At 41.6% G+C, this 26,942-nt stretch overlaps 1 protein-coding gene across 1 annotated transcript in view; it reads left to right on the top strand.

The window, feature by feature from the left end:
* Window positions 1-26,942, top strand: part of SND1 (staphylococcal nuclease and tudor domain containing 1) — a 421,273-nt gene that overhangs the window by 147,291 nt on the left and 247,040 nt on the right. Inside the window, exon 11 of the mRNA XM_027539080.1 lies at window positions 5,714-5,803. Coding sequence (XP_027394881.1) covers window positions 5,714-5,803 — 90 coding nt within the window. The remainder of the gene's footprint in view (window positions 1-5,713; window positions 5,804-26,942) is intronic.

Genomic DNA, 26,942 nt, shown 5'->3' with positions numbered 1-26,942 from the left:
CCAAAAGTCTACAAGCAATAAATGCTGGAGAGGGTGTGGAGAAAAGGGAACCCTCTTACACTGTTGGTGGGAATGCAAACTAGTACAGCCACTATGGAGAACAGTGTGGAGATTCCTCAAAAAACTGGAAATAGAACTGCCTTATGATCTCGCTGCCATTCTTTGTGAAATGCCTATTCATACCTCTTGGCCAATTTTTCTGTTGGATTGTTTCTCTTGATGATTCCGACTACTCTCACTACCACGCGTACCCACCTAACAGTATCTGCATCCACACACTTTGGGGTGAATTATTGGAGCTCCTGTGAAAAGCCACCCCCTCCTTCCCTATGTAAAGACATTGCGTTAACAGTTCTATGCTCTTCATTCTGCATTATCACTTACTGGCTTTCCATGGGAACTGTGCCTATGATTTCTTCCCTCTAAAACCAGAAACCGAAACCTCTCTCTTCACCCTGCTTCCTCTGCCAGCTACCACATAATGTCTTTGTGTTTTGTAGCAGAACTTTCTGAAGTATCACATGTACTCACTTTGTCCACTTTTTCTCTTCCCATTCCCAGTTCCCATCAGGCTTCCCTACTGCTTCACCATAATTAATCTTGCCAGGTTACGGATGACCCACACTCAGCTTAATCCAAGTGGATCTTAGTCACTTGCCTCGTATGTTGATAGAGCCGGTCTTTCCCTCCTCAGTTCACTTTTTTTCTTTGACTTGGACGAAACATTGGTCCTTTGTCCTGCTGAGATCGCTGATTGCTCCTTCCCAGTCTCCTGTTTTTCATTCCTTCACTTACTCCTTATCTTTTAATGTTAAAATGCCCCAGTCCTCTGTGCTTCTCAGTCTCTTTGCTTTAAATACCACCTATATGCTGCTGCTGCTGCTGCTGCTAAATTGCTTCAGTTGTGTCCGACTCCGTGCGACCCCATAGACAGAAGCCCACAGGGCTCCCCAGTCCCTGGGATTCTCCAGGCAAGAACACTGGAGTGGGTTACCATTTCCTTCTCCAATGCATGAAAGTGAAAAGTGAAAGGGAAGTCGCTCAGTCGTGTCCGACTCTTAGCGACCCCATGGACTATAGCCTACCAGGCTCCTCCATCCATGGGATTTTCCAGGCAAGAGTACTGGAGTGGGGTGCCATTGCCTTCCCTGCACCTATATGCTAACCACTCCCAAATGTAAATTACCAGCTCGGAGCTTTTATCCAAACCCACACTACCCATGCAACACCTCAACTTGAGAGTTTAGCGTGCCCGTAATTGAACTCCTGTTCTTATCCCCCTCTCTCTACCTGTGGTCTTCCTCATCTCATGTGATAAACCCACCACCCCACCAGTTACTCCTTTACCTTTGCTCATGCTTGACTTCTCCTTTTTTTCTCTTCTCACATTTCATCTACCCACTTTCAGAATATTCCCAGATTAGAACCACCAGTTCAGACAGTGAAGTGTCTGTTTACATTGCGGGAGACCCAGGTTCAATCCCTGGGTTGGGAAGATCCTCTGGAGAAGGAAATGGCAATCCACTCCAGTACTAATGCCTGGAAAATCCCATGGACAGAGGAACTTGGTAGGCTACAGTCCATGGGGTCACAAAGAGTTAGACATGACTGAGCAACTTCACTTCACTTCAGCCACTTCTTACTCTCTTACTGCTCCTTCTTGATGTAATCTACCATCATTTCCCACCGAGATTAATGCCATAATCTCCTAATCAGTCTTCCTTTGTTTTCTCCTTTCTTTGCTTTAGTGTCTGTTCTGAGCACAGTAGCTAAAGTAATTCCTTTAGATGTTAAGTCAGACGTGTCTTTGTCTGTTGTTCTTCCCTCTTGCTCTCTGCTGTAGCCACAGTGATGCCTCTGCTGTTCCTTCAACCCACCAGACATCTCCTAACTCAAGGCCTTTGCACTGGCTGTCCTTTCTGCCTTTCTCCAGATGACTGCATCCCATACCTCTTTTGAGTCTGTTAAAATGTAATGTGATGAGGGTAAGCCTCACTGAGAAGTTAATGCCTGTGGCTCAGTATTCCAGTTCTCTCTCACCTGGTTCTGCCTTTTTCTTTATCCGTTTCGCTTATCAGCTACTGAGTCTGTGCTTTGGCCCATCGGTTTGTTCATGATGCCTTTTAGTAAAGAACTCTAAAATTTTACTGGAGTCACATTTATCAATCTGTTCATGGTTTGTGTTTATTCAGCCTTGTTTTAAGAGTTCCCCCAGGATCCTTGGGTCCAGCAAAATCTTTGGCTACAGCTTTTTGGCTGCAAGATGGGCTGGATAAAATTCAGGCCTGCGATGGGGTTGAGAATAAAGACCTTCATTAGTGTGTGTTAGTCACTTAGTCGTGTTAGTGATCCCTTCTGTTCCCTCTAGATGAGTGTTGACCAGAGACCTCATTTTAGGAAGGTAAGATCCTGAGGGTGGGGGAGGATGCCGGGCATGTCTTTGGATGCTGAGATGCTGATATTGGGCTTCCTTCCCCAGCCAAGAAGAGGTAAAATGATTGAAGTTACCTATAATGGGAGTCATTGCCAGGCCTACATAGTCACTTCTCAGGATGAACAGTGATTACAGCACATACTGGTTTGTGTATTATCCGCCCACCAGAAAAATCAAGCGTTCTTTTCTGTTTTTATTTATTTATTTCTTTTTTAGAAAAAGCATTTCCATGTAGATTAGAATCTAAACTAGACAGTCCATTTTAGCAGGCAAGATTCGGCTAACGTCTTGTTTTCTCAGAATACATTCCATACCTCAATTGCCTCTTAGAGATTTCAAAGGCTTTTGTGTACCTGGTAATTTGGAGGAATTGCTTTTATTTTGTAGTTTCTTAGGGACTTCTAATATCTCTCTTGTAAGATGTTTACAGATGTCAATAGCTACTAGATCTGAAGGGTTAGAGTAACAAGATCATTCTGTTTTCACTTGTGGTATCTTGTTTTCTGCTTGTGCTATTAGTTCTTTCCTAGGTTCATCAGAGACATAGAATCAGACTCAAGTTGCCCTGCTTTTTATTGGGATGTTTGATGTACTGTTTTCTTCTTCTGAGAGTGTCTAGGCTCAGCCCAGTTCTGTCAAGCCCCTTTCTTGTTCAGGCTGCCGTGTTCACACATTGAGGTGTGTGTCATCCCATGGCCCTTATTTGAAATGCTTATTGAAACTGTTTCTTACCATTCCTCGTTTTGGAGTTCCAGTCAGGGAACCTTGCCTTTACCTTGGTGGTGTTTCAGAATAAGTAGGGTAAGCTTCTGATGTCAGGTTCTATGGCATATCCTAAGGCTGTGGAAGGGAAATTTTGGTTATTTTGTTTATGTCATTAAAAAAAAAGCAAATGTTCACTTGGTAATCACATACCTCCTCCCCAAATAGATTGCCCTGTATTGCTAGGGGAATAATATGAATACATTGGGACTGTTTTGCTCCTGATGGCCAATTCTGATAATCATTGATTTTTGTCTTTATTTAAAATTCTGTTCATTACTGACACCTAGTATCTTCTGTCTAGCAATCTTTCTTACACTATGAATAGTGCTGTCATAAACTCTACTTTAGGGCTTCTCAACAGTGACCCACTCTAAGGAAAACTCAGTGTTGGATTATTTCTTTAAAGAAGTTCATGTTTAGGGCTATACTTATTAGGCAGCAGTCATGCCACCATATGACTTGATCAGAGTTTAGAAATCCAAGTTGTTCCTATTCAGAGTGTGTAGATTCTCATACCTCAACTCGCAAAAGTGGAGAACACCCACCTTCAATTCTGAAGGAGTCTTCACTTCTTTGAGGGGCACTGCAGTGATCCTGCTGCCTTTATTTTTTAAGCCAGAGAAATGAGAAGACAGTTGGTACATATGAAGCTTGAACTCAAAGAATTGTGCATATTCTTGGTGATATCAGTGAACTGAAATGTTTAAATGATGTGTTCTAGAGGCCAAGTCTTTCTTTGGGTCTAGGGGAAAACCTCTATTTTGATGCCTTTGACCTCAGGATGAAAATGATAAGTGTTCTTAATTTGAGTGTAGTTGGCTGCTTAAGAGAACGTAATTTGAATACTTGAAGTACAGAATGAAGTACATAGAGGTCTTGTGTCAGGTGTATAAGAGATGGCAAAGCAAACTTGAGCCCAGATGGACTAATCACACAGAATGGGAAGCAGTGACATGCATCTGGGTTGGAGGTTATTGCTTAATTTTCTCTGATTTTTTTTTCTCCAAATATCTGTTCATGCAGATGGCATGCTTGTTCTCATATATCATTCTGCATGTTTCTTTTGTTAGTACATCCAAGTATTTGAATATATACTATAAGAGAGGTACTATATACTTGGGTCTGGGGTCACAGAGGACAATAGAAATGGACATGATCTCTGTTCTCATGGAACTCAAGGGGCTAGCGGGGGGAAGCATTAATCATACCAACCAATCTAGCCAGCATCTCCCAGTTTCTTATTCACATGCTCTAGTCCTGCATACCCTGTCCTACCCCACCCCCAAACTTCTCAGATTCCTTCTCCTTTATCCCCTCTGTCCATTCCCCTGTCAGGTGCTGTTAATTCATTTCTTAAACTAGTTCTCACGTCTCAGTTCCCAGGTATATTGCCTTTATCTGGACCCTCTCTCTTCATCTCAGTTGTTTTGCTCAAAACACCTCTTTTGGGGGCAGTCTGAGCTCCAAGAAATAACGAAGGGATTGATTGCATTATTTGTTGAAATACGGTTTGTTCCTGCCTCTCTCGGAGAAGGCAGTGGCACCCTACTCCAGTACTCTTGACTGGAAAATCCCATGGATGGAGGAGCCTGGTGGGCTGCAGTCCATGGGGTCGCTAGAAGTCGGACACGACTGAGCGACTTCCCTTTCACTTTCCACTTTCATGCATTGGAGAAGGAAATGGCAACCCACTCCAGTGTTCTTGCCTGGAGAATCCCAGGGACGGGGGAGCCTGGTGGGCTGCCGTCTCTGGGGTCGCACAGAGTTGAACACGACTGAAGCGACTTAGCAGCAGCAGCAGCCTGCCTCTCTACTTTTGCTTGTCTTGCCTTTTTCCCCATCTCTAGTTTTCTTCCTAGTTCATTCCTATCCTGCAAACTCATGTTAAGTCCCACCTTGTCAATGAAACATCTCCCGATTATTTCTTTCTTTCCACTTCCCTGAATTCTAATAGCACTTAGTCCCTCGTCTGTATCACATAATTCAGCACTTATTCAAAACTGCTTCATGTTACTTCATAGTTACAGGATTTCTGTTAGTATTATTGTTAGGTTACAAGGATTTTAAGTCCAGGATTATAACATACATTTACATAGTGCTTTGTCTGGGGCTAATAGTTGGTACGTGCTTAATAAAGGCTTATAGAGTAATAGAATGAGATTTATAGTATATCTGTAAATGTTAGAAGGTCCCTGATAACTCAGTGAGCTGCTTTTATGTTGCAGTTTAGATAGCTGTTTCCCTGTTGAGGAACATTTAGGTTGTTTCCTGTTGCATAAACAATTCATTGCTTATTTTTGAGCCTGTCATTTGTAAAAGATAATTTTGTTCCCTGTAAAGCAACCAAATACTTAATCACTCACTATATATCCAGCAGTTACTCAATATTTGTCATACTGGAAGGTAGAGCCTCCTTCAGGTGCATTGTCTGTATCTTGTGCTCTTGGCTGTGTTCCTGTCTCAGTTTTTGCTTTGATTTCCCATTCCTGATGTGATATTTTATTTTGCTTTAAGGATAAGAACAAGAAACTCCGTCCCCTCTATGACATTCCCTACATGTTTGAAGCCCGGGAATTTCTGCGGAAGAAGCTCATTGGGAAGAAGGTAAGCGATGACAGAAACCTATTTGCGAATAGTTGTGTGTTGTTTTAAGCTGGGCCCTTGTGACGGAATCCCAAAGACCGGCAGATAGATGACTTGCCTCCCCCAAGTCAAGCGATTTTGCTTTGATACAAAGAGAGGAGTGCCTCTGTCTCAGGAAGTGACATCCCTCGGGAGAATTCTAAAATTGGGGCCCTGACCACAGTGTGATTGCCAAGGCGCTCACGGCGAGTTCTTTCCAGGGTCCCGGCTCAATTCCAGTTTCAGTAATTGCATGTTGCCCTGAGCTCCATTCACTTGGCTCTCTGCTTCTCTCCAGCCACCTCCATTAAAAGTTGGGGCTCTGGGATTTGCTAGGGAAAGAAGGTGGCTGCTCTTTACTGCTTTCCGTGTTTCTGTGGAGAAGAGGGAGCCTGCCTTGGTGGGGAAGAGAGCATGGTTTCCTGGTGGTTCTTGGGGAGACTTTCTGGTGGAGCCTGGAGGCCCTCAGAGGGCATTTCCTTGGGTTGTCAGAGCAGAATGTTCTAGAAGCTGCAGAACTTGCTGTTCTGTCAAGCGGATCATTAACCTCTGATCTTCCCCTGACTTTCCTTGACCTCCCCACCCTGCCTGTGCCGGGCATTTCTTTGTGTCCTGGGTAAAGAGAGGGAATGAATTGGAGTATTTCCTTTGGTAATTGAGAGAAATTTGTGGAGAAGGACTGTGATTTGTCTTCTCCTTACTTTGTTTTGGTGGGAATTCTTCCAGGAAATGTTATGTTTTTGGCCAACTTTTGTTGTGGGTTAAGAAAGGCCATGGTTCTAAGTCCGGCCTCAGCATGTCGAAGCCATATTAGCATTCTTTACCTCATGCAGGTTTTTAAATGATGGGAGTTGTGAGAGGTTTGTCAAAGTAGTGTAAAAATAAATATAAATATAAGCCATTTTATTATAAACCATAGTCACTAGAATGATAAATTATAACAAGAGATTTTGAAGCTGGGCATAAGATGAAATTGCTAATTTTGAGGCAGAGACAGCAAACTGGGTTCCCTAACATGAGTATTAAATCTCCTCAGGTTCCTTCAGAAAATAGGCTCATTTGTCATTGTATAAAACTTGACAGAATGTTGTATTCATTCATGAAGTGTAGTGCAAATGATGGCTTTAAGCCTCTTTCAATTTCTAGATCTCCTGTTATCTGATCGAATGTCTAACATCTCTATTTCACCAAGTTGATACCATATCACTCATTTACTGGCTCATAAACAATGGCATAGAGACAAGCAAGGAATCCTATTCCCCACCCCGCCAGCCCCGGTACATATGCATATCTATTGAAATCCATCCAAGAATCACATTGAAAGGGGTGGCCGTGCATATTCACTTCGTCGGCAGCCAGTTGTGTGGCCTGTGTTATGGCCTCCACCTGCTTGGTTTGAATATTGCCCTCCCGGATTCTGCTTCATCTCTGGGAGCATAGATCACAGCTCAGGGTAGCAGCTGCTAAATGGTTTTAGGTTAGTCCAGGGCCCTGCTCTCAAACACTGTGTGCCTGCTGGGCCTTTGTAAAGTCCTCCGTCTCAGGATAAAAGGACTAACCTCCAGTGTCAGATTTGGTGGCAATTCTTAAGCAATTAGTCTCCTTCTTGGTGGGAGAAACCTCATTTACTGGTGCCTCTGCATCAGAGTTGATTGGATTCTGTTTGTGCTGAGCCCAAGTTTTGTCCCCCATGGTGACACTGTATAAATGATGAATACTGTATCCCCACATAGGGAGAAGGACGCAGCTCAGCTCTGCTGGGCTAGAACATTCCTGATGCAAACTGCTTTTCTGACTCACCACCTGAAACCACTTGCCTGTCTTCTGGGCGCATCAGTTGCAACAGCAAACACCCATGTGCTCTGGAGTCTGGGAACAGACAGGGCAGTGGCTGCCTCAAGGGGGTGGCCCGCACATCATCACACATTTCTGCCAATTCCCTTCAGACCTCTGCAGCAGCATGTAGTGATTAAGAGGCACCGAGAGGGTGCATGCGGGCCTGTGTGTGCCCGTGTGCACGGAAGCTGATTAGGGCTGCCTGTCACAGCTTAAGCAAGATAATGGAGGTAAAAATCATCTTCTCTGCCCAGACTATTATTTGACCATCCCAGAGAGTCTATAATAAGACAGTTTGGAGGGATTTCTAGAATGTAGAGAAATAAGATTGAAGGTAAAGTGGTGCAGTGCTTTGTTAGATTCAGTGGCCTCCATTTCAGTTATGGAAATGCACTTTGGTTCACTCCCCAGATTTAATTCTGGCTAAATGCCTTAATTAAAGTAACCAGGCACCTCTCTGAGTCTTGGTTTTATCTTTTGGGAGCTGGGAATATTATTTGCCTTTCCTCTCTGATGGATGAGAATCTGCCATAAAACTAGTCATTCATGTTTTTCCAGATGCCTATTAAGATTTTGTTTTGTTTAGTGATACTGCTTTCATGTAGAATCTAGGATAGCCTGACTTTTTCAGGTGAGGTCAAGAGATGTAATCCATGGGCAACTAATTTGCCCTTGCCCAGATTTGGGTGTTACCTGATACCCACTTCCACAAAATGAGTATGCGCTTGTGTTAGAGTATATATTTGTGTGCGTTTGTGTTTTGTGTGGTTTGAGGAAGAGTTAGAAGATGTGTATATCCTGGAAGAGTTTCGGAAGCTGTCTGAATTGCCACACTGCCTGGTCGAATGCCCTCCCCATCCCCCCGTTTACCATCTGCCATCTGTGCATTCACTCAGATTTGACTCAGGGAATATGCATGGAGGAGAGAACTGTCTCACTGATTTCTTCTGGGGTTCTTCATGGTCCCAGTGTAGTGGACACATGGGATCCTTGGTAACTTCAGCATGTCCTGTAGTTTTCCAGAATGGCATCCTTACTTTGTGTAAGATGATGAGATTGTGATGCCCTTCTAAGAGAATCAGAGCTACAGTCCTCATCTAATCGCAAGAACAGTTTCTTTCTCTGTGTATTTTTTTTCCTTAATATTTAGAGATTGTCAGCCCTAGGAAAGCAGGAGTTTGTATGTCTAAGTCATTTTACTCTCAGTGGAATAAGGTGATGGTAGCTGGGAATCTTCATTTGGAATTTTCCACAGCTATTTCATAGAATCTCTAAATATTTTTTAATCTGTTTAATACAACATTTACAAATGACATGTGAATCACTGTAACTTCTATCCCTTGATTGTGGAATTTTTGTCACCATGGGAACCATTGTGTTCAAAGTTGTAACTTGTTTAGACCATTGAAGGGTCAGAAATGGTGGATGAAATGAAATTCCAAAAAGTGATGAAGCTTCAGCCCTGGCAGTAGAAAGTTGCTCAGTCCAGGCTGTCCTGTCTCTAGAAGTTCTACCCCCACCCCTACCCTCCACCAGTTCATGTATTCCCTAAAGATTTCACCACTGTTTTCATTGAATAAGTAAATTGGGGAATGAGGCACATTTGTAAACCAGTAGCTGAATTTGTGTGCTTTTTATGTCATTAAAATTTGTTCTGTAAACTATGCAGACTCTTTTTAGGCACTCAAAATTAGGTAATTTTCTTGATAAATGCAGGCATTTGAAAAGTTATTGGCTATAAATTAGGGAATTATTACTTTAGATTGTTCTTTTTTTGGAAGCCTATTTTACTTGAGGGTCATGCTTTTTTGGGGGTGTGGGTGGGAATGATTTCTGTGTGTGCCAGATTTAACAATTCCAGCAGGTTCAAGACTGAACCTCATGAAAAATCTGTTCTCACTTTTTAGAATGGTTGGTATAGTATGTAAATGATATTATCTCTATTCTGAGTTAATGTACTTTTATGAGCCAGGCTGGCAACCCAACCACTGTTAATAGCCTTGCTTCTCTGGGATAAAATATTCTGAATGTCTAAGTCGACAATAGAAGATACGGCTCATTTGTTCTTCAGTGGCTACCTGTGCATGATTTTCATGCCATTCCAATATGTATGTATGCTACATACATATTGTATGTATTGTTTTATAGCACTTCATATAATGCTCATTTTAGCTTAAAAATTTAGAGCTGTCATTTATTGAGTTGGTTGTTCCTGGTAGACACTGAATTTTGTTTTCACTTTTTAATATCTTCACCTCTGCCCTGAAAGATATATGTATCATTCCTGTTTTATAGACATAGAAACCAAAACTTACCCCAGATGTCCATGCTCTTAATGATGATTCTGATGATAAAGGGCGTCCGGAAAGGCCTGCTTTCCTCTTGTGTGTACTGACTGGTGTGTAGATGGCCAGGGTCAGGGTGCTTTGGGGGCATGACCGTCCTTGTGTATAACACCCTACCTGCTGTGAGAAGTTGATTCTCTGCCGCCACAGCATCCTTGTCCACAGATAGCCGCAGGTGGTCAGAGCACCAGGGATCAACCCTCTGAATGCCTTCAGCCCTCTAGACATTATCTCATGAGTCTTTGAGATGTCCCTGTGAAATGATGTTTCCTCAGATTGCTCCTCCGAGAAGCCCGTGTCAGATTACATGATCTTCTTCAGTTCCACAGACAATGTGAGGTCATAGCAAACAGTGTTAAGCCAGTGTGGAGCTCGATTTTACTTTCTCTTCTATCTTCTGGCAGAGGTGAGGCTTCTGGGAGAAGGGAAAGGGCAGGTTACTTTTTTCTTTTTTAATCTTCGGCAGGGCCCCCCGCAGGTTGAGGAACACACTCAGTGCTCCAGTCCCTGTGTGAGCATGGGACCCTGAGGCTTGCCACCCTCAGCCGACGTGGCACTCAATTCAGCTGGTGGGTGCTCTTCAAGGGCGTGGGGCTTCCTTGAGAATTCATTTATTCTTCTCACAGGCTGCGTCGCAAAAATACTTCTGCTGTGTGCTAAGTTAATCCCCTGTGTTAAGTACAAAGCTGGCAGTCTGGGGATTCTTGTTCTTAATTACCTCTGATGCAATTTAGTTTGGTTTTTATAAACATTTCCTTTGTCATCTCCACATTTTTCACTTCATATTAATGTGATTCACTCACGCCATGGAAAAGTCCTCTACATTAATGATCAAAACAGGCCCTAGGGTTGAGAATGCATTGTGATTTAAATTGACAGGTTTATGTGAGGTTGCTTGTCCTTGCCTTCTCAGTGCCAGCTGTTACCATCAGTGTGGCTGTAAATTTTTTGAATAAATGGCTGAAGATATTCACCAAATCGAGATGTTTTGAATTGGCTCGTATTTTCTGACCATACCTTTTCCGAGTAAGACTTCTCCCACTTGTACGGGACGAGAGCGTGTCAGTGCACCACAGGAGACCAAGGGTCATTGGAGATGCCATTGACCTCTTGGCTGAACTCATCAGCTCTCTTGTCTGGTGTAGGTAATTAACAGAAATGACTGTAGGGTTTCTGGAAACTCAGTTGTTCCCAGCAAGGTAACATTCTCCTGGTTGCCACTTGAGAGCTCTTCTTGATGAGCTCTTGGTTTTGTTTTATCTGTAGGTGCGGCAGAGTACCTCTGTGATTTAGAGACCGTCAGGGTGTTGAGCTGAGCATGTAGCTCTTTGGTGAAGTGTGGTATTTGTATCAAGTATATTCTTATGCCTTCTTCAGAAAGGACGTCTTATATAAATGAAGAAACCAGAAATTGAAACTGCATTCCTGAACATTTCTTCTGTAGGCTTACCTGTGGGAAATGGTTTATTAGATACCAGGATCCTCAAGATCTCCTGTCTCTGGGTACTGTTAGACCTTACTGGGTTTAAAGACCTTCTTCCCTGGACTCCCAGGTTGCTCGTAGGTTCTGGTGAGAGTCCTTATATTTATAACTGATTGTCAGTTGGCTTGTCTTAAGCCACCCACTCCTGATCTTTTCACCCAAGATTCTGAAATATCGTCCTTAGGGCTGGAACTTTCCATGCCTGTTCTCTGCAAACTGGGCTTTTATTTTAGGGGGAGATTTGTGCTGAATCAGCTCAGCTGTGTTTGGGGGTAGGGAGAGGACAGGCTTTTTTTCCCTACTTTAAAAATAACCCTTGTGTGCCAAAAAAACCTATAAAATGTGCTGAATTGCAAATCTTCCAACTTCCTATACCTCCTGGTTTACAGCGAATAGATTCTTTTGAGCTTGGGCTCAGTGGTAATGTACAGAATATCTTACAGTGTGTGGAAGGGAGTAAAGTGAGACTACCCAGACGTGCTCTGTTGGGAAGCAAACCCAACTCTTTTTATCTTTTCTCACAATATTTTTTCCCTAGTAGTTTCGTCTTCTAAGGGTTTGTATAGGGATAGTACATATAAAGTTTCTAGGAAGAAAGATTTTGGTATATTTGCAAAATCAGACATCATTCCAAAGTAGTGAGTCCAAATTTTAGGCATAGACTAAGATTTCTTTCTGTGGCCTCTGTTTTTGATGTGTCCAGAGAGTTAGGCTAGTATTTCCAGTTGCTTGAGTATCTTCCCTAAGGACATGGAACAACTTGTGGGTATACAAGAGGGTAGTATGCACAATTGTCTGGTTCTAAGGTGGACATTCCGGAGAAGGCAATGGCACCCCACTCCAGTACCCTTGCCTGGAAAATCCCATGGTCGGAGGAGCCTGGTAGGCTGCAGTCCATGGGGTCTCAAGGAGTCGGACACGACTGAGCAACTTCTCTTTCACTTTTCACTTTCATACATTGGAGAAGGAAATGGCAACTCACTCCAGTGTTCTTACCTGGAGAATCCCAGGGACAACTGACATGACTTAACAGCAAGGTGGAAATTCCTCCAATTCATTACAGTTGGGTGACTCAAGTGGCCTCTTGCTGCTGCTGCTAAGTCCGCTTAGTCGTCTCCGACTCTTAGCGACCCCATGGACCGCAGCCTACCAGGCTCCTCCATCCATGGGATTTTCCAGGCAAGAGTACTGGAGTGGGGTGCCATTGCCTTCTCCCAAGTGGTATCTTAGGGCTTCATAATTGAGGTCATACGGTTGTGAGCTCAAAGGCTATGTGCTCCTTGTTTTAATGCATTTAAAATCTGAGCAAAGGTTTTATTCTTACCGAATCAAGGTCTTTTGTTGATACCTAGAACTGCCTTCTTGCTTCCATTGACTAGTTTTCTTTCCTCTGGCAAGCTTTCAGATATTCCTGTGTGTGTGCTCAGTTGTGTCCGACTCTTTGAGACCCCATGGGCTGTAGCTCGCCAGGCTTCTTTGTCCATCGGATTCTCCAGGCAAGAATACTGGAGTGGGTGGACATGCCCTCTTCCAGGGATCTTCCTGGTCCAGGGATCAAACCTGTGTCTCTTGGGTCTCCTGCACTGGCATGTGGCTAAGCATTGCAGTTCTACCCTATAAGGACCGCTGGCTTGGACAGTCTTTCCTGGTGGTTTCATGATGATAGGTGCAGTGGGCTGAGTAGTGTCCCCTTAGAATTCGTGTCGTTTTGGAACCTTAGAATGTAACTTTATATGGAAATAGTCTTTAAGGATGTGATGGGTTACAATGAGATCCTACTGGTTTAGGGTAGGGTCAAAACCCAAAGACCCATGCTCTCATCAGAAGAGGGTAAGACACAGATGGAAGGGCATAGGACAGTGGAGATGGAGATGTAAGTGACACATCTTCGTCTGTCTGGCCAATTGACTCCTGACTGGAGTTCTCATTTTTAAGTTTTGTACTTTAGTGATAAGCTCCTTTGAAAAGTATTCCATCAGTTGGGGTTTTATGTTGATGTTCTTTCACCTCTGACCCCCTGCCTGTCTTGTCTTTCTTGCATTTTTTTCTTTCCCTCCTTTCTTCTCCCAGGCTTTAATGCCTGTGATCTCCAGACCAGCTGACAGTCGATACAGAATAACCAATACTTGGGCTTCCCTGGTGGCTCAGTGGTAAAGAATCCATCTGCCAGTGCAGGAGATGTGGGTCTGATCCCTGATTGGGGAAGATCCCTGGAGAAGGAAATTGCAACCCACTCCAGTATTCTTGCCTGGGGAACCCCATGGACAGAGGAACCTGGCAGGCTACCATCCCTGAGGTTGCAAAAGTCAGATACAACTTAGCGACTAAAAGATGACTACGACAGCCATTACTTGAGCACATTTCTAGTGTTGTTGGCAGGCTCACCTGAAGACTTCTGCCTTGTTTCCCTTCCTTGAAGAATCAGTGCTGATGTCTACTTAAGAAGGCTGCTATAGTCACAGGGCTTCTATCATTTCGACTTTGATCATTAGCATTTTGAAATATGGCACACCCTGGGAGAAATCATTCTGGCAGGAGCTTTTGATGAACTATGCTCATCCCATTTAAGGCTGATGAATAGGACATTAGGAATAATTAGCAGAGGCCTGGTCTGCAGTGCCACGTGAAACAGGTCACTTGCGTAGGTGTGTGCCACGGGGAGCTGTGCCTGAGTTTCTCCTGTCACTATAGGAATCTCAGTTTTTGTCTTCAATCTAGTCTTTTTGGACTGGATAGTTTTTCTGTGGCTTTGCCTTCCCTCCTCTTCTGGCTGTAAAAAGTGATTGGACTGGGCTGGGCTAATGAGTAGATGGCCCTATTCGGAAGACAAAGGTTGAATAGGCTTATTCTCTTTGAGGACTGAGCCCCTAAAGCTTTGATCATGCCTCATCACTTGATCGTATAAGAAAGCCAGAAGAGGAAGCCTGGTGAAATCAACTCATTTGTATTATTCAGCAAATAGTTCTTGAGCAACTACTCCATACCACACCTTGTTCCAGACATTGGGGTTCAAACCCTAAAAACATCTGGTCTCATGGAACTAATAGTCCAGAAAAGCCACATGATGGTTGGGTACCTTTTGGGAGGTAAAATGTGAATAGAGTATCATCTCTGTCACAAGCTGCCTACAGTCTAACTGCGATAAGATTACATCAAAATGTGCAAAGTTGAATAAGAATAGATTTGAATATCTGGTGAGATAAGAAACATGTCTCTTGGCAAGATTGGATTAATATTAATGTGAATTATACGGATCATAGTTGTCTTTCAGAGACAGGAGAGGTTCCACCTGCTGTGTGACCTCATGCGCTCAGTGGCTTCAGCGGCCTGTTACATATGAATATTTCCACCCCTTGCTTCTTTCTCTGCCTTCAGATGTACTTCCAACTGCTGAACACTGGATCCCCAGATAGAGATGCCAGGAGGGAGGTGTCAGCTATTAGGTCTAAAATGTAGCTTTTGGCTTCCATATGGTTTTCTTCTCTGCCCACAAACTGCCTTGGTACCTTTGGCTGCTACTGCTGCTAGGTTGCTTCAGTCGTGTCTGACTCTGTGCGACCCCATAGGTGGCAGCCCACGAGGCTCCCCTGCCCGTGGGATTCTCCAGGCAAGAACACTGGAATGGGTTGCCATTTCCTTCTCCAATGCATGAAAGTGAAAAGTGAAAGTGAAGACGCTCAGTGGTGTCTGACTCTTAGCAACCCCATGGAGTGCAGCCTACCAGGCTCTTCCGCCCATGGGATTTTCCAGGCAAGAGTACTGGAGTGGGTTGCCATTGCCTTCTCCTAGTACCTTTTGGTGGTCTTAAATATTGTCACCACCCAGCCATCATCCCAAACTTTAGTATTGGCAATCTCCCCATCCCAAGTTCACCTCAATCTGCCATAGTTATCACTTCCAAATCTTCCTTTACTCAGTGTTACCCATGGCTATGAGTCTGTATGCTCCTTATCTCCCAGTTATTGCCACTGTGTCTTAAGCAGATCTGCTCCTTCTAGTCTCTGCCATCTTTCACACTGCTGTCAGAATTGCTTTCTGTGTTCACAGTCATGGTCACCTCACAGACTCTCGTGTACCCATATGCCTGCAGGAAAGCTCCTGCCTCCTTAAATGAAGAGAAAAGAAAGCTGGTTGTGTATAAAATATCATAATGTCATTTAGGGATGTTTCCATTTCCAGTCTCACTTCCTACTCTACCCTCCATATGATACATCACAAAGAACTTCTCACCCTTGCATCGACGTGCCGAGCCCTTTCACAGCTTCCTGCCTTCACACTTCTTTTTCTGTAAGGATCTTAGCACGGTCCTCTATTCCTGGCTCCCCATGTAATGTTGGGGCCACTCCACCCTGTCATTCCCCTGTGCTGGTTTCTGGAGTATCCGTTCCCAGGTCTGACCTCCCTCCCTCACCCCTATCAGGCAAAGAGCCTGTCTGACCTTTTTCTTCAGCTCTCAGCTCCTGATGTCAGGAATCACATTAGGATCCCCCAGTAATAAGTCTCTACAGAAGCAGTGGAATTTGTCCTCCACCTGGCAGTTCTTAAAAATCGGAAGTCTTTGGATATAGAGAAGGGATGTAGAAAGCTCATCGCATAGCTCTGAGCTAGGCAGATGGTTTTTCTGTCACCTGTCTTCTTCAATTTCCTCATTCTAATATAGACCTCGAGCCCCACTCCAAAGAGATTTCAGGCGTAGCTCTGTCTGACAGATAAAAACCATGGCCTTACAAATAGGTAGAATGAGGATGTTTCTCGTGTGTTTTCCTGTATATGAGTTGTGGTTATGAACTGATGACTCCCCCCGACTGGCAGTGTGCCCGGGGGCTGTTCCTGAGGCAGCCGGAGCAGCCGCTCCTTGGTTCGGGAGGTCTACTTTGGGGCCGTTTCTGCGTCCTTTTGAAACCTGTGCAGCATTTGTAATTTGTTCTCTTTAAAAAAATGATTTTTGACAGAGGGGCTTACTCAACTAGTAAGCAGTAAGTGAATATTTTTCACTTGAATCCTTCATTACGATTTTAAACCTCTAAATGACAGATGTTTGATGGCCCCTGACTGCTGCCTGCTGTGCTCGTTCCCAGGGACGTGGGCTCCATAATGTCCATCTTCCCGAACAATAGTCCAGATGAATTGGAAATAAATAAGTCCCTGACTGGCTCCACTTGGCCATTTCTGCGACGTATGGCTTGCCTTATAGCCTGGCAGGTTGCCGCTGAGCCCGGCTCCTCAGAGCCTGTCAGGCTAAACTTGGATGTGAGGAGGAGGCGGAGAGGACTGTTGGGCAGGAGAGGCCAGTTGAGCATGGGGTTTTCCTGCTGGAGGCCCCCAATAGGGGGCCTGTAAGCCTCTGACACCCCTTAACCTCATTCTAATATAGACCTCGAGGGAAAGGAGGAGAGGAAGGAAGTAAATAGCGGAGTGACCCGGACCCTGATTAGGAATTGGTTGAACGTTGCGGTGAAATCTTACCACATGCAGCTAGACGGCTGCAGAAGCTTCTTTACTCTCCTAGTGAGTCTTTAAGAGCTGAGAGATGCATCCCTAACCAACCATATGGTCTGTGCATTCTCACCGCCTCTGTTTCTCTATTTGTAAAATGGGCATGGTTTAATTCAATAGCTGTGACTCCTCAGGTGTGCAGGTATAGGGAAGCGAAGGAAGCAGCCCACTGCCTTAGGAGTAACTTTTGGGGTAGGGCACAAAGGCTGGACCCATGTAAGCTCCTCGGGATGTGAATAGAAACTAGCACCTCAAGTGCAGCCCTGCGGCCACATCCACAGTTATCAGCCTGCATCACAATCAACAGGTGGGATGTTTTTGTGACCTCAGAGGCCAAACGATACACAGCTGAAGATTGTGCATGTTCAAATTCTTATACTTGGGGTGATTTTCTTTCTTCCAGTCTGCCTTGTTTTCTTGATCTGTAAAATACAAAGGAATCTGCCTTTGTAAGATCGTATTTAAGAACTCAGAAAGGGTCATTGGTCATCCTGGTATCGCTGATGAGACTCTTTGACGTAATGGGCATCTCCTGGGTTGGCCAAAAAGTTTGTTCGGGTTTTCTTGTAAATACAGCCAACCCAAATACTGATCACTGTGTAGTTTTCCCGGTAGGGAAAAAGGCAGGCTAATTTCCCTTGCCTGGGTCAGAGGTGCGAAAACACCATTACCTGGTACCCACAGATGTGAAGTACACCTAGTCCTTGTTCACTTAACCCCATGACTTTGGATTATGGTTCCTTTTATGTCCTTAATTTCCTTGTCAGCAAAAGGAGAATGAACATTTTTTGCCCTGTTTTTGCTGAATTGATTGATCTACTTGATCTTTTTATAGACCTTTGAGTTTAATTTTTTGGCACCAAAGACGTATTTTGCTTCAAATAACAATATAATGTGAATACCTGCAGTAGCCAAAACACAAGATTTGAGAGGTGCATTTAAATGTGTGAAGATAAATCTCTACCCCCTGTATGGCATGGCTTTAATTATCCTTAACCTACCAGACTCCTGCTTCTGTAAGAGAAAGCTCAGAGATTGAATTCATTCTTTTCCCGCTATACTTATATTACTGTTATGGTCAGAGTGTTTTTTCTGTCTTTTCACCTGAAATTTAAAGTTTAAACTGTTATGGTTGGGGTCACAGTTTTCCCAATGGGGATAGCGCCTCTTTGCTCCCTTTTCCAGAACCTGTGTCTTCCTTCAGCTGGTTGTTTCTATCGTTCATCAGCTTGCTACATTTGGTGAACATGGCTTTGGAAACCAAATGTGTCAGAATGACTGACCCCTTGAGGCGGCCCAGAGCCTTTTCACATTTTCTACTAGTTTCTTCCATTGCCAGTGGCGGTGCCAGCCATGGGGAAGAAAAGCGGTGTGTGGTTTGAACTCCGCAGCATGGGAGGGTTTTTGAAGATGAAAGACAAGGATAAGTCGTGTTGCTGTTCTTCAGAGCTGCTGGTTTGGTGGTCGCTAATCAGTTTCTGAAGAGAAAATGGTCATATGATCACTAAGTCTGGGTAAATTTATTGTGTCTCTCTTGCCGTTCTGAGAGTGAATGTGATATTGATAGCCTCTCATATTTTCTCCTTTTCACACACCTACTCCCTCTTCCTTTCCTTCTGTCTCTAACCTTCTGGTGGTTTCCTTCTTCCTGCCTCTTCTGCCTTCCATTTTCCATCCCCCTCCTCAGAGGTGCTCAGACCCACAACCCGAACAGCTTCAGAATTCCAAGCTTGTGGTGGCTCTCATGGTCCAGTTCACACGCCCATCTGCCGAGCTGTCTGACCTGGCCATTGCACTGGATCCCTGGGACCTTTCTGGCCTTAAGAGGGAAAAAGTGATTTGCTAAATGTCATCTTTTCTTGTTTCTGTTCTTCCTCCCAGCAGCATGGAACTTGGTCCATGATCAAAGCTGACAAAGCATCAGCTTCTATCTGAACAAGTTCACCTGGTTTGCTTGGCAGTTCCAGTTTCTCCTTGGGCTTGGGCCGTCTCGGATGAGCATAGAATTTAACAGGCTAGGTGATGCTGTGTACATTTTAAATTACCTGCTTGAACCGTCACTTGCTCTGTTTTTGGAAAAAGGAAAGCATGCATGAGGAAGAAACTGTTGGTCACCCCTTCTGGCCAGGACTGGGCCAGGGTGTGTGTGTGCTTGCTAGGCGCTTGGGTGTTGTACTCGTTAAGAAAAGGGAAACTGTTTGGTTGACCCTGGGACCTGCTTCCACATCTGGGAACGTGTGTCTTCTCTGCATGGTCCTCCTTGCAATTGATATTTGGATTTGTTTCTCCCCTGACTCCAAGCCATTGGCCCTGTCCTCCACCCTGTGTGTCCAGGTTGATTTGCGGGTTCTTCTTTCCTCCTTTTCTTGCAGAGATTCCTCTTTGCATTGATATGTATCTATGGCAAGGCAAAGATACTTTTTAAATTTAATTTTTAAACAGCCAGGAAGCCATAATTTGAAACATTTTTTGGTTGTTTTATATAACATGTTCTTTACTTTTTTAAAAAAAATAGATGGAGGTTTCATTTTTAGAAAGGACGTATATGGATAAAGCCATGCATCTTTTTTTATTTTCTCCTGAAGACTTTCAAAGTCAAATCAAGAAACTAAATCCTCTTTGTTGTTTCATTTGCTGAAACAGATATTTTGAAGTCATTTGGCAGGAAAGCCAATATGGAAACACAGGATATTTTTGACAAATTATTGTATAAAATAGGCAGACCCTTAAATTAGTTAACATATCTTTTAGGCATTTGTTGGAAAGTCAGTAACATTGTTTTAATTTTTGTGTGTGTGTGGGGGGGGTTGCATTACTCTTACTTTTTGTGTTAATTGAGTAGGTAATACATTGAAAACTCAAAATGCTGACAAAGGCTGTATTAATCAAAGAGCTCCCTTCTACCCTGGTCCTTCAGCAGTTCAGTTTACCTCCTCAGAAATAACTAGTATTATCATTTCCTTGTAAATCTTTTCCAGAGGTATTTTAGGCCAATACAGACAGATGTGTTTGTGGGTATATATTCTTCAAATACTAGTATCATAAATAGTTAAAATTTCATATATATTGCCCAAAATGATATCTTTGCATTTGTATTTCATATTTATGTGCTTAAAAGTACTAAAGAGTTTTTGTTGTTTTCTCTATGACCATAATTTTTCTACTTGAAAGTGTAAGTATGAATTCAGCTAATATTGGGGAGAATGTCCATTTGGTATGACAGTGTATTTTGTTTTTGCTGCTTTGCTATAAATAACACATACTGCCTGTTTTATCAGTGACAAAAGCAACACTTATTCACTCTAAAAAGAATATTTCTGAAAGAAAAGTTAAAGCAAAAGGAAACTACCACCCAGGGTAGCATCTGTTAATGCTTAAGTATGTATTATTCCAATCTTCTTTTTATGCATTTGGGTATTTGCATAATTTTCAACTTAGCTAATAATTATATGGTACTTAGTGTTTTGTAACCTTCAATATGATGGTTTCCCTGTATCATTTAAATAGACTCTTACACACGAAGTACTTTTATTATTTAACATCAATTGAGTATTTAGTCAATATCCTATTTTTGGCTATTTGTCGTGGTTTAGCATATGGACTTTTGGAAGCAAAAAGACGTGGGTTTGAATCTCTGGGGTAGCATTACCTAATCCAGGCCTGTCATGAGCATTAAATGAGGTAATGTATGGAAAGTACTTACTGCAGTGCTCGGCACATTGTAAGAGCTCAATCGATAATCGCAAACTACTGAGTCAGGGCTTGGGAAAATGAAGAACAGGGAGCAGTATATAATACGACAAATAAAATGTGAGGTTGTTCTATTCTGTGTCCTGATAAGGTTGAATGAGAGAAAAGGAAGATGGCCATTCATTTTATTTTCTTCGACCTCTGTTGGCTTGAAGACCAATCTTAAGAAGATGACACTCAATTGCTTGCCCTTCTTTTTAAGAAAACCTTTTTGATCCCCAAGTGCTCAGTGGCCCTGACTTGTATCTGCCTGACTCATAGAGGAAGTGGGGAGTGGGCCTGGGGAAGGAAGAGCCTGGAGAGAACTCTTAACATCCAGTTTGCTTCTTTTCTGAGATTCCTGGTACATTTTTTATAGCTTGATAGAGTTTCCATGGGAACTGGCAGGAGATCTGATGAGAACTTAATTTTCTATGACCCAAAGTAAGCTAAATAAAGGACAAAATATGCCCCAACCAGCATTTTTTTTTTAGCCCCCAGTCTCTCTGAGAGTCTCAAACTTGAAGTCTCTGTCTCCTGAACTTACCTATCCAAGAAATACAGCTGTTTGATCATTAGTTAGAAATAAATGATTGATTTCCTTCTTTTCAACTCCCAAATGAATGCTCAGTTAATCTAACACTTCAAAATATTATTGCCACTTTGATTTACTTTTAAAAGATTGAATTTGGAGATTGATTACGTTTGCGATAATACTATGAAATAGGTTCATTCCTAACCGCATAGGTAGCACATTTTAAGTACTTCACTATGCTTCAGGTGATTTGTTATTCTTTGTATTATAGAGTGATTCTCCGTTTCTCAGAGCAATTAATAAGTTATCCTAGTACTAAATAGGAAAACAAAATGAGGCAAAAATTTGGCTTTATTAAATGATGTAAGTAAACTGGTTATGAGTTCGTGTCATATTGTCATTTCTCCTTAGTGTTACCCTTAAGGTTTCCACTGATTCTAAATGATGTCCTTTTTACAATAAAGTGCATATTAACCAAAATTGATCAAAATGAATTAGGCCAGGTACATCCTCAGCAGTATTGTCATTTGTTGGTCTCTCTCCCCCCGCCCCCATTACGGGCCAGTTCTTCTAAGGACTGACTAATTTAGGGATAGGATTTACATTGGCTGCATAGCCTAGAATGTAAATTCTGATCTACATTCATTTTCTTTGTGCTAGTCTTGTCGTCACATAGTAGCATTCCCACTGCTAGGAAAAGATGGATTCCTATGCAGTTTCTGCAGATACAAGTCTCCATCTGCATTCCCATTGGTATTTTACCCTTTGGAGCAGTGGAGTGTCTTCGTTTCTAGTAGTTCTGCTCATCTTGCTACTGTTGATCATCTTATTTCTTTAGTTCTTCACTTGGCAAAGCTTTTCAGATCTCATTCTTGACCCTTCTTCTTTGAGAGGGACCCCATTGACTGTCTTCACAGGTTAAGTATTTACCAAATATTTTCTCTGGTTTTTGGAATGTTGTAAACAATTACTATAGACTTGTAAGTTATTTTTGAAAATAGGGAAGTAGGAACATGCAAGCACCAAATACAATTTTGTCAGTTGATTCTAAGCCTTCTGGAGAATTGGAGCTGGGAAGTCAAGCCTCTCCTCTCATCAGTCACACACACGCTGTGCTTTTGGTGAGTGTGACTGTTGTCACTTTAAACCACACCGTTAACCAAGATGGTCTTTTGTTCTCCTTCTGTGATTTTTGTTTGATTATAAAAACAATGTATGTTTGTTATAAGTTATAAGTTTGGAAAATATAAAAGAAAATTAAAAGTAATTCAAAGCACTGTTAGCATTTTGAGATTTTCTTTGATTCATACACACACAGATATAAATAAACCTCTATGTCAATTGACAGCATCACCTGAACATTTCCTCACAAACTTAAATAAAATTTCTTGAAGTGATAATTGCAGTGGTTGTGTAATTTTATTTCATTTTAACTTTTTTGAACTATGGTGCTGTGGCTTTTTGTTTTGATAAACGTGCCATACTGTATAATCAACTAGATTCACTAGCATACAAAATCAGGCTTCTCCATGTGGCTGGATCTAACGTGAACGTGAAGTCAGTCGTGTCAGACTCTTTGTGACCCCATGGAGTGTAGCTTACCAGGCTCCTCCCTCCATGGGATTCTCCAGGCAAGAGTACTGGAGTGGGTTGCTATTTCCTTCTCCAGGGAGGGTGGATCTAAAGTTAAGGGCAAAAAAGCTTCTATTTATATATAATTTATATATAATTATAATTTGTATTTAGTAAGTCTATTCATTGATGTTGAGTGCTTTATTTACATGGGATTTGGCCATTTAAGAAGTATAATAGCTTCCCCCCTTTTAAGTCCCTTAGATTTTTCTCATTTAAAGTCAGACATCTGTTTTTTGAGATTTTAACTATTGTATTTTGAGCTTTTATTTTTTCTCCATAGATTTCATTTAGTCTAGTTCTTAATGCTTAATTTTAACCTTCTATTATTCCGATATTTTAGAGCAACTAAGCAATAGAATAGGTTTTTTTTTTTTAATTTTGTTTTTTATATTCTTGCTTATAAATCAGTAGGAGATATAGCAATAAGCTGGATAGTTTTGGAGAAAACCAGGAACAATAACCAAAGTTGGTAGTCGTTCTCAGCCTTCTCATGGATTACTCCTTCGGCCACCTGCACTGCATCATGTATTTAAGGGTAGCTTCTCAGACTTGTAAGACCTTGGGCTCTTAGACTGTAAATTTCTCCAGGCATATAACAGACCTAATTTACTGAAATGACTTTTTATTGTGGATTACTATTCTTGTAATTTCAACTTTTATTTGTAGGATTTAGTGGATATAACTGTTATTGAATTGCTGTTTAAGTTTGGGTAATTCATATAACTCCCCTGAATCTGCTTTTTCTTACATAGTAACATACACTTGCCCTAGGTAATAACTGTGATTACTTTCATTTGATTTAAAATAAAGTCATTCATTTTACTTTATGCCTTAAAAGCTCAGCTAACTAAGAGTTGGGATAAAAAGATAATCTCAATGTAATAAAAATTTTAACTTAATCATTAAAAGTAACTTACTACTGAGATATATCTTCCATTTTCAGTCTTTATAATAAGCTAGCCTGTTCCAAATTCTATGAGTTAGCTGTTTTGTATTGCAGAAGAGACCCCTCTTACATAATTTTTGGACAGATTATATAATCTTCCTGAATAACTGTCATGTTATAAATGTTATTTATGTGACTCCCCCTGCTCCACAGCCCAGCCACCTCTAAGCAGTTAAAATACAGTCTCACAGTGTTCAAGAGAATCGAAAATGTGTATTTAAAAAAATGAAAACTCTCACAGATAGATTACTGATATATTGTAGAATTATTAAAAATTGATTATATTCATTCTTTTTTTAGGTTTGGGAGTTGCTTATTAGATCAATGCCAGTTATTGGGTTGCCCAAAGAGTTTGTTTGGGTTTTTTTGTTACAGTTTATGGAAAAATCCAAGTGAATTTACTGGCCAACCCAATAATTCTTCTCTTTCCCCCCATTTGCTCCAGATTAGGGTATCTCTAACATGCCTGTCATTTCCTATTAACTATGGGATTTTTCCCCCTAGACTTTTGAGCCTCATACCATTGGATATTTTATTGATTACTGTATTATGCTTATTGTGATATTTACTTAAAAGAATTTTTATCAGATGTCACTAATAGAATGCTCATTTTATTAAACGTTTCAATTTATAGCCTTCTGTCTGTTACAACCATTTGTTACGCAGGATCTATGTATAAGTGGGTCACTTCATTTGATTTAAACATGCCTGTGCATCTTGGTGTATCTTTTACAGAGATAATAGACAATGTATTCAATATATTATGGACCCATCCTTTCTTTTTCACCTAAGGAACCTGAAATTTTTAAAGTATATTATATGCATTACTATTCTGTTTGATTTTTCATATACATATATATATATATATATGAAATTTAGCATGTATATATTGCAGTTTTGTCTGTCCTTTTTGTAATGCAGTAAGTTTGATTTCTATTTCCAACACCTACTAGATGTTCTGAAATGTATTGAATGAAATGAAATGATTGGGCTTCAGACCATTCTTTTGAGATTGTTCAAGAAGTCTCTCTTTGGGGTAGTTTGCCTAAAGATCTTGGCTACTGATTGATTGCAATAAACTCTTGGTTATAGACGGATTCCTCAGTTGCTGATTTTCTAGTGTTTGGAGGTTGGTACTGTGGTATGATCCAGGTGCTTCTGTCAGGATTCTATATATGCTCACCAGGCATTTTCCTGTTACCCTCTAGACCTGCTAGAAGTTTTAGCTTAAAATTCTTTCCCACAGACTTGTCTAAACTTCTGTGGTGATGCTACAGTGGCAGAATATTGTTAAAAATCCTCATTATATTCTTAGGCTGGTCTTTTGGTGATCAGATTAGTAAATTTATAGCTCAGACAGTTATGTAATGACTAAACCAGTTTTCCTATTTTGAGTTTATCTTATGTGCTAAAAGACATGGGGACTTTTCTTTAGTAGCAGAAGAATAAAAAAATCTTTCTGTGCTAAGTTATGGAGGAGGGCTCATTGGGTCTTTCTGTTTATTCCTGTCCTTCTGTGCTGTAGAGTAATTCATCGTTCATTTTCTGCTGTGGAATTGGTGCAGGCTGGAGAGGAATTGGGTCAGCTGGTATGTAGACCGTCACATAGAAACGAGCTCACATGACCCGTCAGAGAGTGATACATTGCTGTGGAAATCAAGGATGTATTCAAACAGGCTAAGTCATGAAGATAGGAGGATCCTTGAAACTGTGTTAAGTCTGGTTCATCGTGAGTGAGTGTGTGCAAGGAAACTGGAAAGCAGATGCAGCCAGTGGGAGGCTTAAAGCTTTACAGGGATTTCATACTTTGTAAGAATATTTCCATAGGTGGTATCTGTATCATTTTTGCCATTTTAAACAATGCCTGAGTGCCTGTGCTGTTTGTCCTGAGCACATGATCTGTTGGGAAGAAGATTTCTTTCCTTGGAAATGGCTGGCTGGTTGTTTGTTTGGACCATCTCCTCAAGACTTAGGCCCTGAAAGATTTCTTTTTCCTCTTAATGAGAGAGTGGTGCTTTTTATTTTTTTTAAATGGGTTTGGTTGAAGTTCTCTGAACTGGACAGGTTGGGAGATTCAGATATTTCCTTTATGTGATTTGACTCCAATGGTTTAGTTATTTGTGTTAATGATAGTAGCTTTTCTGCATATGGCATCAGATAGAGCCTTTCTTCTCTCAGCTGATTCTCAGTTATATTTTCTTGTTATAAAAAATAAGATTATTTTTTATCATTATAATGAGATTTTATTAAAGTGGTTCTCAGTGCACTTGCTGTTATGGCTGCAGTCTCAAAAGTATATTTTTATGGATAAACACAATATGGTATATGAACACACTATATACATTCTGCCGTTGAAGGAAATAAAGTACTGACATATGGAGCAACCCGGGTGAACCTGAAAGCATAATACCACGTGAAAGATGAAAGACCACTTATCGTATGTTTCCATTTAAAGGGCATGTTCAAAACAAGCAAATGGAAAGAGGCAGTAAGTAGATGGTGGTTGCCAGGGGTTGCAGAGTGAGTGCTCAGTGAGTAAAGGGTTTTTCTTCAGGATGATGAAAGTGTTCTGGAATTATAACGGTGGCGGTTGCACAGCATTGTGGATACAATGAAATTTATTAAATTGGTATACTGTTGACTGTTGGCAGAATGGCTGCTGAATGGAGGACAAGGAGTAGTTGGTGTTTCCTTCTTGATGTTATTGCTGGTTGGCGTTTTATCCAGTGAGTTAGTGGTGGGTGAGAGTGGGGATGGGGGTGGCTGCTGAAATGTGTGAAGAATCCCCTCATTAAGAGAAGCATCTACTTGTCTAGGGATTTGCTAATTCATAGAAGTGCTTTGGATAATTACCTTTATGTTCTCATTATTAATGGGAAAGCAAGACATTTAGTTCACATGCTTGATTGATTTCACATTTGTATGTTCGCTGTCTTTTGCTTAAGAAGATAATATCAGGTTTTGAAATTTTACTTTCCTTCTTTTTTGGAAACTAGTTCCCAATTTGTTGACTAGATGTGGTAACAGGCCTTAAACTGATATTTGCTGGCTCATACAGACGGAAGTTCTACTAATAGGAGCAGTGACAGTGGAGGCAGTTTAGTGGTACACCCAAC

Source organism: Bos indicus x Bos taurus, chromosome 4, assembly GCF_003369695.1.
Source record: "Bos indicus x Bos taurus breed Angus x Brahman F1 hybrid chromosome 4, Bos_hybrid_MaternalHap_v2.0, whole genome shotgun sequence".
In the NCBI taxonomy this organism is placed as follows: domain Eukaryota; kingdom Metazoa; phylum Chordata; class Mammalia; order Artiodactyla; family Bovidae; genus Bos; species Bos indicus x Bos taurus.
Note: the sequence above shows the minus strand (reverse complement) of the source record. Positions and strands in the feature narration are given on the sequence as shown.